General features: G+C 43.5%; 1 protein-coding gene across 12 annotated transcripts in view; it reads right to left on the reverse strand.

Moving 5' to 3' along the window:
- The window catches only part of nlrc5 (NLR family, CARD domain containing 5), a 181119-nt gene that overhangs the window by 60233 nt on the left and 108110 nt on the right, over positions 1-12776 (reverse strand). For all 12 annotated transcript variants that reach the window (XR_006314163.1, XR_006314162.1, XR_006314161.1 and 9 more), the window contains 3 exons: positions 11689-11751; positions 8466-8549; positions 1239-1322 (listed from right to left, as the gene is read on the reverse strand). Coding sequence is in view for 9 of the 12 variants with exons in the window: in XM_043707157.1 (XP_043563092.1) it covers positions 1239-1322; positions 8466-8549; positions 11689-11751 (231 nt within the window). In the remaining 3 variants the exon portion in view is untranslated. The remainder of the gene's footprint in view (positions 1-1238; positions 1323-8465; positions 8550-11688; positions 11752-12776) is intronic.

Genomic DNA, 12776 nt, shown 5'->3' on the forward strand with positions numbered 1-12776 from the left:
GGTTATGGTAGGGTTAGATAAAGTAGACAAAAAGCTTTTCTCATTAAGAGATGGTATAAGGACTGGGGACAGATTTTAAGATTCTGGGTAAGAGCTATGGAATTTTTTTGTATAGCAAATATAATGTCATAACTCATTGCTTAACAGGATGGTGTTTGTAATTTCTTAGTTAATCAGCAATCATATAGTTTGAATTATAAAAGGACTTATTGTTGCAGGTTATAGTCAGTATGGAGTGCTGCAAGTGAGAGGAGTGATATGGGTCAATAGTGAGGATTGTGAAAATGGAGGGGGTGGTGTGTTTGTGGAATGAACTGCCAGAGAGAAATGATAGATGCAGGTACAGTTACAGCACTTAAAAGGCATTTCCTGAAGAAGGGCTTATGCCTGAAACGTCGATCCTCCTGCTCGTTGGATGCTGCCTGACCTGCTGCACTTTTCCAGCAACACATTTTTCAGCTTTGATACTCCAGCATCTGCAGTCCTCACTTTCTCCTCCTTAAAAGGCATTTGGACAGGTACACAAATAGGAAAGGTTTAGAGGGATATGGGGCCAAACACAGGCAAATGTGACTAATTCAGTTTAGGAAGACTGGTCAGCCTGAACGGGTTGGATCGAAGGGTCTATTTCTGTCCTGTATGACTGCATGAGCCCCGCTGACCAGTGATGAAGTTCCAGCTGTTGTGGGATAAGGCCCTTAGGGAGCCAGTTATGAGCCTCAGCTGTCCTCAGGGAAGGAAGGACACACCCCCTAGCACCCTCCCACCAATCAAACAGCCAGTCCTGCCATCCCCCCGCCCCTGCCCAAAAACCTGTCTGATCGTAAAGCTGTGTCCCTTGTTTTGTGGGCACTTATTCACAAAGCAGGTAAAGGTTCCTTTTGGATATTTCACTGGATGAATACAGTAGACATCTTTAACGACATAAATGCATCTTGTTCCCCTCAGTGGCCACCAGAAAAACGACTGAATTCTGTTTAAATGTCTCAACATTATTGCTTGCCAGGAAAATAAAGACTAGGATAAAGTGAGGACTGCAGATGCTGGAGATCAGAGTCAAATAGCGTGGTGCTGGAAAAGCACAGCAGGTCAGGCAGCATCCGAGCAGCAGGAGAGTCAACATTTCAGGCATCAGGAATGTGAAAATAAAGGCACCTAGACTGACAAGGTTCCTCCTCTCTCATTAGTAAGATTTAATTAGGCATTCATGTCCTTTGCTGCGTTTGTGCTCGACTCACTTGAGTTCCTTTAAGTCTTTGAGATTGGTCACGACTTCCACCAAACTGCGTAGACCTTCATCCCCCATCATGTTGCGGGTCAGGCTACAATGAAACAAAACAGTTCAGTTTGGCACAGTCTCAAGCAGCTCTCCTGAACACAATCGTTTCCCAATGGTTAACAAATTGCTTTCACAACTGCTCTTCTCCAATTATAGTCGAAACGGAAGCATGACAAAACCTTTACTGAGCTGTGAATTCCCGACTGCAGAGCAGCATTCAAATAACACGGTATAAATCAGAGGAATAGACTCCATTAACATCATTGCACATACAGAGTCAGCTCAGAATGCATGTGGAGATCATCCAAATCTTTGAAACAACACAAGATAAAGTGGCAACTCTGTTCACCGACTGAAATGAAAATAGACATGAAAAGCCTACTGGATCAAGTCCACTAAGTGCACTCTGGCTTTGACTGTTCTAACATTCGAGGAGTATGGATCCTGCTCATTTCCCCAGATTGTGTTCAACTAGCACAGAAAAGTAACGTGCATCCCACATGGCTGGGTAGTTGACATCTCCCAGATCTGTAAGCTCAGCCCTCTCTCTTTTACAACAGAAGAGTTCAATTTTTTATTAAATTGCAGACTTTTCAACAATAGTATGGAGATTAGCCAGCCCAGTCTTCTGCATAACTAATATACTGGTGAATGTGCAGTGTTTTATTCTTTTGTGCCACTGATTAGGATAATATCACACAGCATAAAACCAAGTTGAATGACACTGTGTAGAAACCCTCCATAAGTGATGCTCAGTAGCAGCAGTGTGTACTATCTCCAAGATGCCCTGCAGAAATTCACCAAAAGTTCCTCAGACAGCACCTTTCAAACCCATAACCACCTCCATCTAGAAAAATAAGGGCAGCACATACATGGGAACACCACCCCATGCATGTCACCCCTCCCTCTACAAAGCCACTCACCACTGATTTGGATCTAAACTGCTGTACCTTCACTGTCACTGGGTCAAAATCTTGGAAATCCCCCCCTAAGGACATTGTGGGTCTACCTGCACATGGACCACAGCAGTTCAAGAAGGCAGCTCATCACTATCTTTCCTGTTCTGAGGGAGGGTCACCGGATGCAAAACTTTAACTCTGATTTCTCTTCACAGATGCTGCCAGACCTGCTGAGCTTTTCCAGCAATTTCTGTTTTTGTCACCACTATCTACTCAAGGGGAACTAGGGATGGACAGTAAATGCTGGTCCAGCCCATGCCACCCACGACCCACAAGTGAATCACAAAAAGCAAAATACAGTGTGGCCATGTAGAATACTGTGAATTTCTGCAGTGCATCTTGTGGACAGCACTCACTACTGCTACTGAGCGTCAATTGTGGAGAGAGTGATTCTGAAGAGAGATTTTATGTAGTGTCATTTAACCTGTTTTTATCTGTACAGTCAAGGTACCCATTACTATATTCCGTAAAACTAGCTGAAGGCTAGTGCTGGGTTAGGGTTAGGGCCAGGGCCAGTCTTTACACACTTCTATATTTATTTATCGGGTTACACATTACTAACATACACTTGATGCTCTTGCTCAGAATTCTGCATCATGCATCTTTCAATGACCCTGCTTCTCTACAGTTCATCACAGAACCATACCTCAAATCACTGAAGTGATTCATCAGTTAACTGATCCCTGGGCATATTTTACCTGTTACTGGTCGTTCTGCTATACGCACATTTCATTAATGCGAATTTGCTGTAACATGAATGATGAATTGGGGACACTGTTTCTAAAGTGTGCACGGTGACTCAGTGGTTAGCACTGCTGCCACACAGTACTAGAGATCTGGCTTCGATCCCATCCTCAGGTGACTGTCTATGTGGAGTCCGTGCATTCTCCCTGTGTCTGCATGGGTTTCCTCCCACAATGCAAAGATGTGTGGTTTAGGTGAATTGGCCATGTTAAATTGCACAGTGTTCAGGGATGTGCAGGTTAGGTGCATTAGTCAGGGGTAAAACGTAGGGGAATGGGTCTGGGTGGGTTATTCTTTGAAAGGATGGTTGGGTCGAGGGGCCTGTTTCCATATGGTAGGGATTCTATGAACTGAATCAGGTCATAATGTGATTCCGGCCCCTTTAGTTTAAATGGTGCTGCTATTACGCAATTTTCTTATAACATGGGATTGCACGACAATGAAACTACCATGTTATAGCAGAACTGACTGTATTGCTAATCTATTACAGTCTTACAGAGAAAATGAAGTCACATGGTGTGCAGGGTGTTCTAGCTAGGTAGATAAAGAACTGGTTGACCAACAGGAGACAGAGAGTAGTAGTTGAAGGGAGTTTCTCAAAATGGAGAAAGGTAACCAGTGGTGTTCCACAGGGGTCAGTGCTGGGGCCACTGTTGTTTGTGATATACATAAATGATCTGGAAGAGGGCACTGTTGGTATGATCAGCAAGTTTGCAGATGACACGAAGATTGGTGGAGTAGCATACTATGTTGGTGGAGAACATAGATAGACTGGAGAGTTGGGCGGAGAAGTGGCAGATGGAGTTCAATCCAGACAAATGTGAGGTGATGCATTTAGGCAAGACTAATTCTAGAGCGAATTATACAGTGAATAGAAGAGCCTTGGGAAAGGTTGATGAGCAGAGAGATCTGGGAGTTCAGGTCCATTGTACCCTGAAGGTTGCTGCACAGGTGGATAGAGTGGTCAAGAAGGCATATGGTATGCTTGCCTTCATCAGACGGGATATTGAGTATAAGAGCTAGCAGGTCATGTTAAAATTGTACACAATGTTGGTTCAGCCGCATTTAGAATACTGTGTACAGTTCTGGTCACCACATTACCAAAAGGATGTGGACGCTTTGGAGAGGGTGCAGAGAAGGTTTACGAGGATGTTGCCTGGTATGGAAGGTTGCTAGCTATGATGAGAGGTTGAGTAGGTTAGGTTTGTTTTCATTAGAAAAAAGGAGCTTGAGGGGAGATCTGATTGAAGTCTACAAAATCATGAAGGGTATAGACAGGGTAGATAGAGATAAGCTTTTTCCCAGGGTGAAGGATTCAATAATGAGGGGTCCCGCTTTCAAGGTGAGTGGTGAAGAGTTTAAGCAAGATACACACAGCAAGTACTTTACGCAGAGGATGATGGGTGCCTTGAATGCATTGCCAGCAGAAGTAGTAGAGGCAGGCACAGTAGATTCATTTAAGATGCATCTGGACAGATGCATGAGTAGGTGGGGAGCAGAGGGATACAGGTTTAGACAGAGGATTTGGATCGGCTCAGGCTTGGAGGGTCAAAGGGCCTGTTCCTGTGCTGTAAATTTTCTTTGTTGTTTTTTGTTCTTTGTACAGCTGTATAAACGACAGCATCTGTAATAACTGCATCTAACTCTCAGAATAAATTTCTTCAGATTTTAATATGGTACAAAGTGACAACTGCAAGGCCACTCTCTTCATTGAGGACCTAATCTATTTCCACTTCATTCTCTCACTGAACATATGGTTTAGACTCCAAGAATATCAGAGGATGATCGTACTTCAGCAATTTACAGTTGCATTTTCTGCCATTGTTCACAATGAGTGTTACAAGCATAGTTTTGTCTTTTTTTCCTTTGCTCACCTTTGCCTTGAGGCAACCATTTTCTGCTAATATTCCGTAAAGCCAGTGATGAAGGATAGAACTGGAGCCAATCTTTATACTCATTTATACATTTCTATAGTTAACCAGGGAGGCAAATAGAATTGATGCCAAGGCGCTTTATACATCTATAAGGAGCAAAAGGGTAGCTGGGAAATAGGTAGATCCACTCAAGGACAATGAAGGGAATTTATGTGTGGAGCCAGAGGAAGTAGGTGAGGTCCTAAATGAATATTTTGCATCTGTATTCACAAAGGTTAAGGATACGGTGGGTGGTGAGTCTCGGGAAGGGTACGTTAGTATTCTAGGGCATGTTAATACAGAAAAGGTGGCGGCACTGGGTGTTTTGAAAAGCATTAAGGTAACCAAATCCCCACGATCTAATGGGAGCTATCCCAGAATGCTGAGAGAGGCAGGTGCGGAAATTGCTGGAGCCTTGTACTAAAGCTCTTCAGTCACAGGAGTGGTCCCAAAGGATTGGAGAAGAGCAGACACTGTCCCTTTGTTTAAGAAGCGCAGCGGGAATAATTCGGGAAATTATAGGCTGCTGGTCAGCCTTACGTCAGTGTTGGGGAAATTATTGGAGAAGATTATTCTAGGGATTAGATTTACTCACATTTGGAAAACTAACAACTTATTAGAGATAGGCAGCATGGTTTTGTGCGAGGGAAGTCCTGACTCACAAACGTGTTTGGGTTTTTTTGAGAAAGTGGCAAAGATAATGGATGAGAGCAGGCGGGTATACAGAACTGGCTTGGTCATAGAAGACTGAGAGTGGTAATTCTGACTGGAGATCTGTGGCCAGTGGTGTTCAATGAGGATCAATGCTAGGACCCCTGTTGTTTGTAATATATATAAGTGGCTTGGAGGATAATATAGGTAAGTTAATGGATAACACAAAGATTAGGGGAGCTGCAGATATTGAGGAGGATTGTCAGAGAATACAGCAGGGTATAGGTAGGCTGGACTCTTGGGCGGAAAAATGGCAGATGGAGTTTAATCTGGAAAAATGCAAGGTTAATCATTTTGGCACATCTAATGTAGGAAGGAAGTATACAAAAAATGACAGAACCCTCTGTAGCATCAACATACAGAGGGATCTAGGCATACAGCTCTGAAAATGGCAACACAAGTGGATAAGATGGTTGAGAAGGAATATGACATGGTTGCCTTCATCATTTGGGGCATGGAGTCTAAAATTTGGCAAGTCATGTTGTAGTTGTATAGAACTTTAGTTAGGCTATATTTGGAATATTGCATACATTTCTGGTTGCCATACTACCAGAAGGATGTGGAGGCTTTGGAGAGGTTACAGAAACAGTTTCCCAGGACATTGTCTGTTTTGGAGGATATTAACTGTGAGGAGAGATTGGACAAAACTGGTTTGTTTTCACTTGAACGTCAAAGGATGAGGAGTGACCTGATAGAAGTTTACAAAATGGTGAGAGGCATGGATAGTCAGAGGCTTTTTCCCAGACTAAAAATGTCAATTCCTAGGGGACTTAGGTTTAAGGTAAAATGTTTAAAAGAGATGTGAGGGGCAAGTTTTTTTTTACACAAAGGTTAGTAAGTGTCTAGAATGCATTGCCAGATGAGATGATGGAGGCAGATGTAATAGCAACGCTTAAGAAGCATCTGGGCAGATATATGAATGGGCAGGGAATAGAGGGATACAAACCGAGTAGAGGTGAAAAGGTTTTTAGTTTAGAAAGGCATGTGTTAGTGCAGTCTTGGTGGGCCAATGGGCCTGTTTCTATGTTGTACTGTCCTTTGCTCTTTGAGGCGGTGACCTAACTAGCGATATTATCGCTAGACTATTAATCCAGAAACCCAGGTATTGTTCTGGGGACCCGAGTCCAAATCCTACCATGGTAGATGCTGGAATTTAGAATCAATTTTACAAAAAAATCTAGAACTAAGTAATGATTATCATGAAACCATTGCTGATTGTCAGGGAAATTCCATATGATTCACTAATGCCCTTTAGGGAAGGAAACTATTATCCTTACCTGGTCTAGCTCACATGTGACTCCAACATGATTGGGATGACCAATGGATGCTGGCCTAGCAGCATGACATATCCCATGAACAAATAAAGGAAACAAAAAATCACTTCCTGAAGCAACAACTGGGGTTATTTTAATCTGTTTGGATATACTGCAAGACAGTGTTGGGACTCAAAGCACTTCGAATATCACTGCTTGATTACCCAGTTCCACAAGATTCCTTTAGTTGGTGGGTGTCCATTTACAGGGACTCAAATAAATTAATTTAATGCCCCACCACTTGCATACAGTTCAACACAATTTATTTGCATCGAAACTAGAGGTGGGCATTGCAGGGGTTAGAGTACTTTATCTTCCCTTCCAACTCCAGTTTGATTTATCCCCCTTGTCCCTCTCCCTCACCGCAGATGGTCAGTGTTGCCCTTAACAGGCTTTGCATGTCAATTAATCAACTGAAAAACCTGGGTGATTTCCTGCTGGTGGTTCATAGAATGAAAAAAAATGTCATGAGGTATACAATTGGTGATAGAGTTAGAAAATATACATGTAAAGTCCCACCTGCTCCAGCAGTGTGTAATCGCATCTCTGAGCAGGTTGGTTAGAAAATGCAGGTATTGAACACTCTACCTTGGAGCGAGAGTGCTAAAGTTCAAGTCCCACTTCCTCCAGTGTTTTGTAATAGCATAGCCCAACAAGTTAGTTAAAATGAAATACATTTGACATTCGCTTATCACAAACAAATGCCTTCTACTCTGTGTGCACCAACTTATTACCTGGCACTCCATTCACACCAGTTGGATTCTATCCATGCCTCTCATAATTTTGTTAGCTGTTATCAGGTTCTAACCTCAGCCCTCATCGTTCGAGTGAAAACAAACCAAATTTGTCCAGTGTCTCCTCACAGCTTTTGATCTCTCTGCACATGAACTCTGCCTGCGTGCCCTGCTCTCTCACTGCAACTGAAGAAGGGGCTGTGCTCCGAAAACTTGTGCGATTTCAAATAAGCCTGTTGGACTCTAATCTGGTGTTGTGTGACTTCCAACTTAAGACTACTGCTGTGGTCAAATCACTGTTTTCTGAACCAGAGATCCCTACAGTGCAGAAATAAGCCATTTGGCACAGCAAGTCCACACTAACCCTCCAAACAGCATCCCACCCAGACCCCAACCCCCGACCCTATAACCCTGTTTTTCAATGGCTCACCCACCTGGCCTGAACAACGCTGGACACTATGGCAATTTAGTGTGGCCCATCCACCTAACTGCACATCTTTGGACTGTGGGAGGAAACAGGAGCATCCAGAGGAAACCCACGCAGACACGGGGAGAACATGAAAACTCTACACAGACAGACACCAAAGGTGGAATCGCACTCGGGTCCCTGGCATTGTGAGGCAGCAGTACTAACCACTGAGCCACCCTCTGTTGTGTGCAAGGGTCATACTAAAAACAAATCTGGAACTAAGAGTCTAATGATCACAATGAAACCATTGCTGTTTATCAGGGAAATCCCAATTGGTTCACTAATACCCTTTATTGAAGCACCTCGCGAATAAGGTAGCACGTTAGAGCAAGACCGTACTTACTTCAGTTCTGTCAGATGGGTGCACTGTTCAATAATGGAGAATAATTTGAAGAGCTCCCTCTCTTTAAATTTACACTCCTTCACACTGCGAACAACCCATGAAGAAAAGAAATGTGACGTGTCAACATTATCAAAAACAGTTCAGCATTCGCTAGTCCCTACAATGTGTGAAACATAACCGAGCACTGAATCACAACAACTGCTGAGGCATATTAATTAAAAAGCAAGCATCAAGTTACAAAGGAAACTCAGCAGCAAGAATAACCGTCAAGAATAGGAACCGAAAGCTGGCCAAAAATCCTACTGAAATAGAGAAATAAGGATTCAAATGAATATAAACAAATCTTGATGGAAAGTAATGGAAGTTAATCATTTCAAACCCGCAGGTAAAGTTAATGGCTAGTTATGAAACTGCACTCAAATTCACATTTTTACTGCTTTGATTTGAACACTGAGAATGTCCACAGAGTTTCAAATTGGCAATCAGCTGCATATGTTTCTGGATACCATTTTGTGAAGATGTTGCCACATGTGAAGCGAGCATTTGAGGCAAGTCTACAGAACCAAACAAACCTGTCTAGTCCTGGATTAGAGTGGTGCTGGAAAAGTACAGCAGTTCAGGCAGCATCCAAGGAGCAGTAAAATCGACGTTTCGGGCAAAAGCCCTTCATCAGGAATACAGGGAGAGAGCCTGAAGGGTGGAGAGATAAGTGAGAGGAGGGTGGGGTGGGGAGAAAATAGCATAGAGTACAATAGATGAGTGGGGGAGGGGATGAAGGTGATAGGTCAGGGGGTGGAGGGTAGAGTGGATAGGTGGAAAAGAAGATAGGCAGGTAGGACAAGTCATGGGGACAGTGCTGAGCTGGAAGTTTGGAACTGGGGTGAGGTGGGGGAAGGGGAAAATGAGGAAACTGTTGAAGTCCACATTGATGCCCTGGGGTTGAAGTGTTCTGAGGCAGAAGATGAGGCGTTCTTCCTCCAGGCGTCTTGTGGTGAGGGAGCGGCGGTGAAGGAAGCCCAGGACCTCCTTTCCTCGGCAGAGTGGGAGGGGGAGTTGAAATGTTGGGCCACGGGGCGGTGTGGTTGATTGGTGCGGGTGTCCCAGAGATGTTCCCTAAAGCACTCTGCTAGGAGGCGTCCAGTCTCCTCAATGTACAGGAGACCACATCGGGAGCAACGGATACAATAAATGATATTAGTGGATGTGCAGGTAAAACTTTGATGAATGTGGAAGGCTCCTTTAGGGCCTTGGATGGATGTGAGGGAGGAAATCCACCTATCCACTCCACCCTCCCCCCGACCTATCACCTTCATCCCCTCCCCCACTCACCTATGTTACTCTATGCTACTTTCTCCCCACCCCCACCTTCCTCTCACTTATCTCTCCACCCTTCAGGCTCTCTGCCTGTATTCCTGATGAAGGGATTTTGCCCGAAACATCAATTTTACTGCTCCTCGGATGCTGCCTGAACTGCTGTGCTTTTCCAGCACCACTTTAATCCAGAATCTGGTTTCCAGCATCTGCAGTCATTGTTTTTACCAAACCTGTCTAATCCACTGACGTTGAGAGGAATCTCAGAGTTCAGATCTATGCGCCGACATTTGTGAGAAACATTTTAATATACTCACCCAATACAAGTAAATATACATCAAGTGTTTATATTTATGTAATGAGCATCCATCAGCAAGGAAATGAAGTGCTCACAATGGTGAAGAAAAGTAGCACTCTACTTTTTTTTCCTTTCTTCTTTAACCAACAAATGCACCAAGTTTACAAGGTGTCACCCTCACACAATTGGGATTTATAAAGAACAAATTTGAAGTGATACTTTATCTTAAATCAAAGGAGTCAGGTGGCCTTTACCAGTAACACATAACTGAGCTACAAAACCTCCTGAGATCATTTCCATGGCTTGGCAAATGTTTTAAAATGCAAACACCCTTTCTGGACATATGCTCGAGAAATCACTAAAATGCTAAAGACTGTTCACGTAGTTAGTGCCTGCCCCTTCTCCAAATAATTTAAGAAACTGAAGGACTCATGGGAGATGGGCATAGGGTGGCACAAGTGGAAATGGGAGCACAAAAGTGGACATAGGTTGGCACAGAGAATATGACGGTCCATGGAAGATGGTTAAATGGGATTAGGATGGTACAGGAGATTGGAGGGGACATGGACATGGGTGCATGGGCTCTGTTATTATGGTTGGGACATGGAGAGTGAGGCAATGACAGTAGGAGGAATGTTTTTTGTTCAATACTCATTTTAAACTTCGCACATGTGTCAGAATCCCTGAGCAAGCTTTCCGTCCTACCCTCTTCAGGAACCAGACAGCTACCTCGGCTCCTCCAAGGTCATCTAACCTGACTGCCAATCCAGCCCACCATCCCCTGATTGAGAAAGGATAGTGTCAGCAGGGTGTAGGTTTGCTCGCTGAGCTGTAGGTTTGATATCCAGACGTTTCATTACCTGGCTAGGTAACATCAGTGGCAACCTCCAAGTGAAGTGAAGCTGTTATCTCCTGCTTTCTATTTATATGTTTGTCCTGGATGGGGTTCCTGGGGTTTGTGGTGATGTCATTTCCTGTTTGTTTTCTGAGGGGTTGATAGATGGTATCTAGATCTATGTGTTTGTTTATGGCGTTGTGGTTGGAGTGCCAGGCCTCTAGGAGTTCTCTTAGCCTGTCCCAGGTTAGATGTGTTGTCCCATCTATTGGGACAGGCTAAGCAAAGACATGCCAGAGAATTCCTAGAGGTCTGGCACTCCAACCACAACGCCATAAACAAACACATAGATCTAGATACCATCTATCAACCTCTCAGAAAACAAACAGGAAATGACATCACCACAAACCCCAGGAACCTCATCCAGGACAAGCATATAAATAGAAAGCAGGAGACAACAGCTTCGCTTCACTTGGAGGTCGCCACTGATGGTGTTACTTAGCCAGGTAATGAAACGTCTGGATATCAAACCTACAACTCAGCGAGCAAACCTACACCCTAAACCTCAACCTAAGCTACAAGCCTTCACAAACCTTGCAAAAATAGTGTCAGCAGTCATCTATAAAGGTGACGTTTGCATAACTACAATTTCTCCCACATCTGCACTCTCAATCCCAAAACAAAAACTGGGGCATCGCTGCTGTTTGGGGACCTAACCACTTTGAACTATAATGATGGCACAATAATCGCACTCATACATAACCAAAGAACTCACTCACCTGCACACTTTCTTTTCACATCTCCTCGCAAACTTTATTAGGGATCTTCCAGGTGAAGCCAAACTATGCAAATAAATAAAACCATCAAACAAACATCATCTATGTTAAAACGTCCCACCCACAAAACTGGATAAAGGATTTACTGTAAGAGCTGATCTCAACAGATCTTTAGATACAGCCTAAATCCCACGTGAATTGGATCTACGTTGAGTACCTGATATTCAAAGTGATGGCCCACCCATTTAATTGCACCAAGTTCTAACACAGTGAACTGATGCAGTTGCATGGATCTTTAATGGATTTCCTTTACGAAATTCTTCATTATCACTACACCTCATCTCGCTAAATCCTGGACTCAGTGAATGGTTAATCCACTGCCATGTTGCAATGCCACCATGTGACTTTACATATTGGTGTTGTGGTTTTATGTTTACTCACTAATTGGGCTTCTACCAGGGGCACCTTCTTGATTGGCACAGAGGCAGGCTCCTGTCCAATTAAAAGTCCCACATGGGCTCTTGAAGACAATCAATTTATCTGAACAAGTCATTATAATTCTTTTTCACTTGTGGACCCACAGCCTGCAGACTCATCCTGGTATAGAATGTACTTTGCTTCATACTAAATATTTATATCATGCCCAATGTGTATTCTTTCTTAGCCTTTAAAATAATCACTTGGAGGTTGGCTAACGTGATGCCACTATTTAAGAAAGATAGTAAGGAAAAGCCAGGAAGCTATAGATCGGTGAACCGGACATCTGTGGTGGGCAAGTTGGAGGGAATCCTGAGAGGCACGATTTACATGTATTTGGAAAGGCAAGGAATGATTAGGGATAGTCAGCATGGATCTGTGCATGAGAAATCATGTCTCGCGAACTTGATTGAGTTTTTTGAAGAAGTAACAAAGAGGATTAATGAGGGAAGTGTGGTGGACGTGATCTACACAGACTTCAGTAAGGCGTTCAACAAGATTCCATGGGAGATTGGTTAAAAAGATTAGATCGCATGGAACACAGGGAGAACTAGCCATGTGGATACAGAACTGACTCGAAGGTAGAAGACAGATGGGGTGGTGGAAAGTTTATT

Source organism: Chiloscyllium plagiosum, chromosome 17 (genome assembly GCF_004010195.1).
Source record: "Chiloscyllium plagiosum isolate BGI_BamShark_2017 chromosome 17, ASM401019v2, whole genome shotgun sequence".
NCBI classification, from domain to species: Eukaryota; Metazoa; Chordata; class Chondrichthyes; order Orectolobiformes; family Hemiscylliidae; genus Chiloscyllium; species Chiloscyllium plagiosum.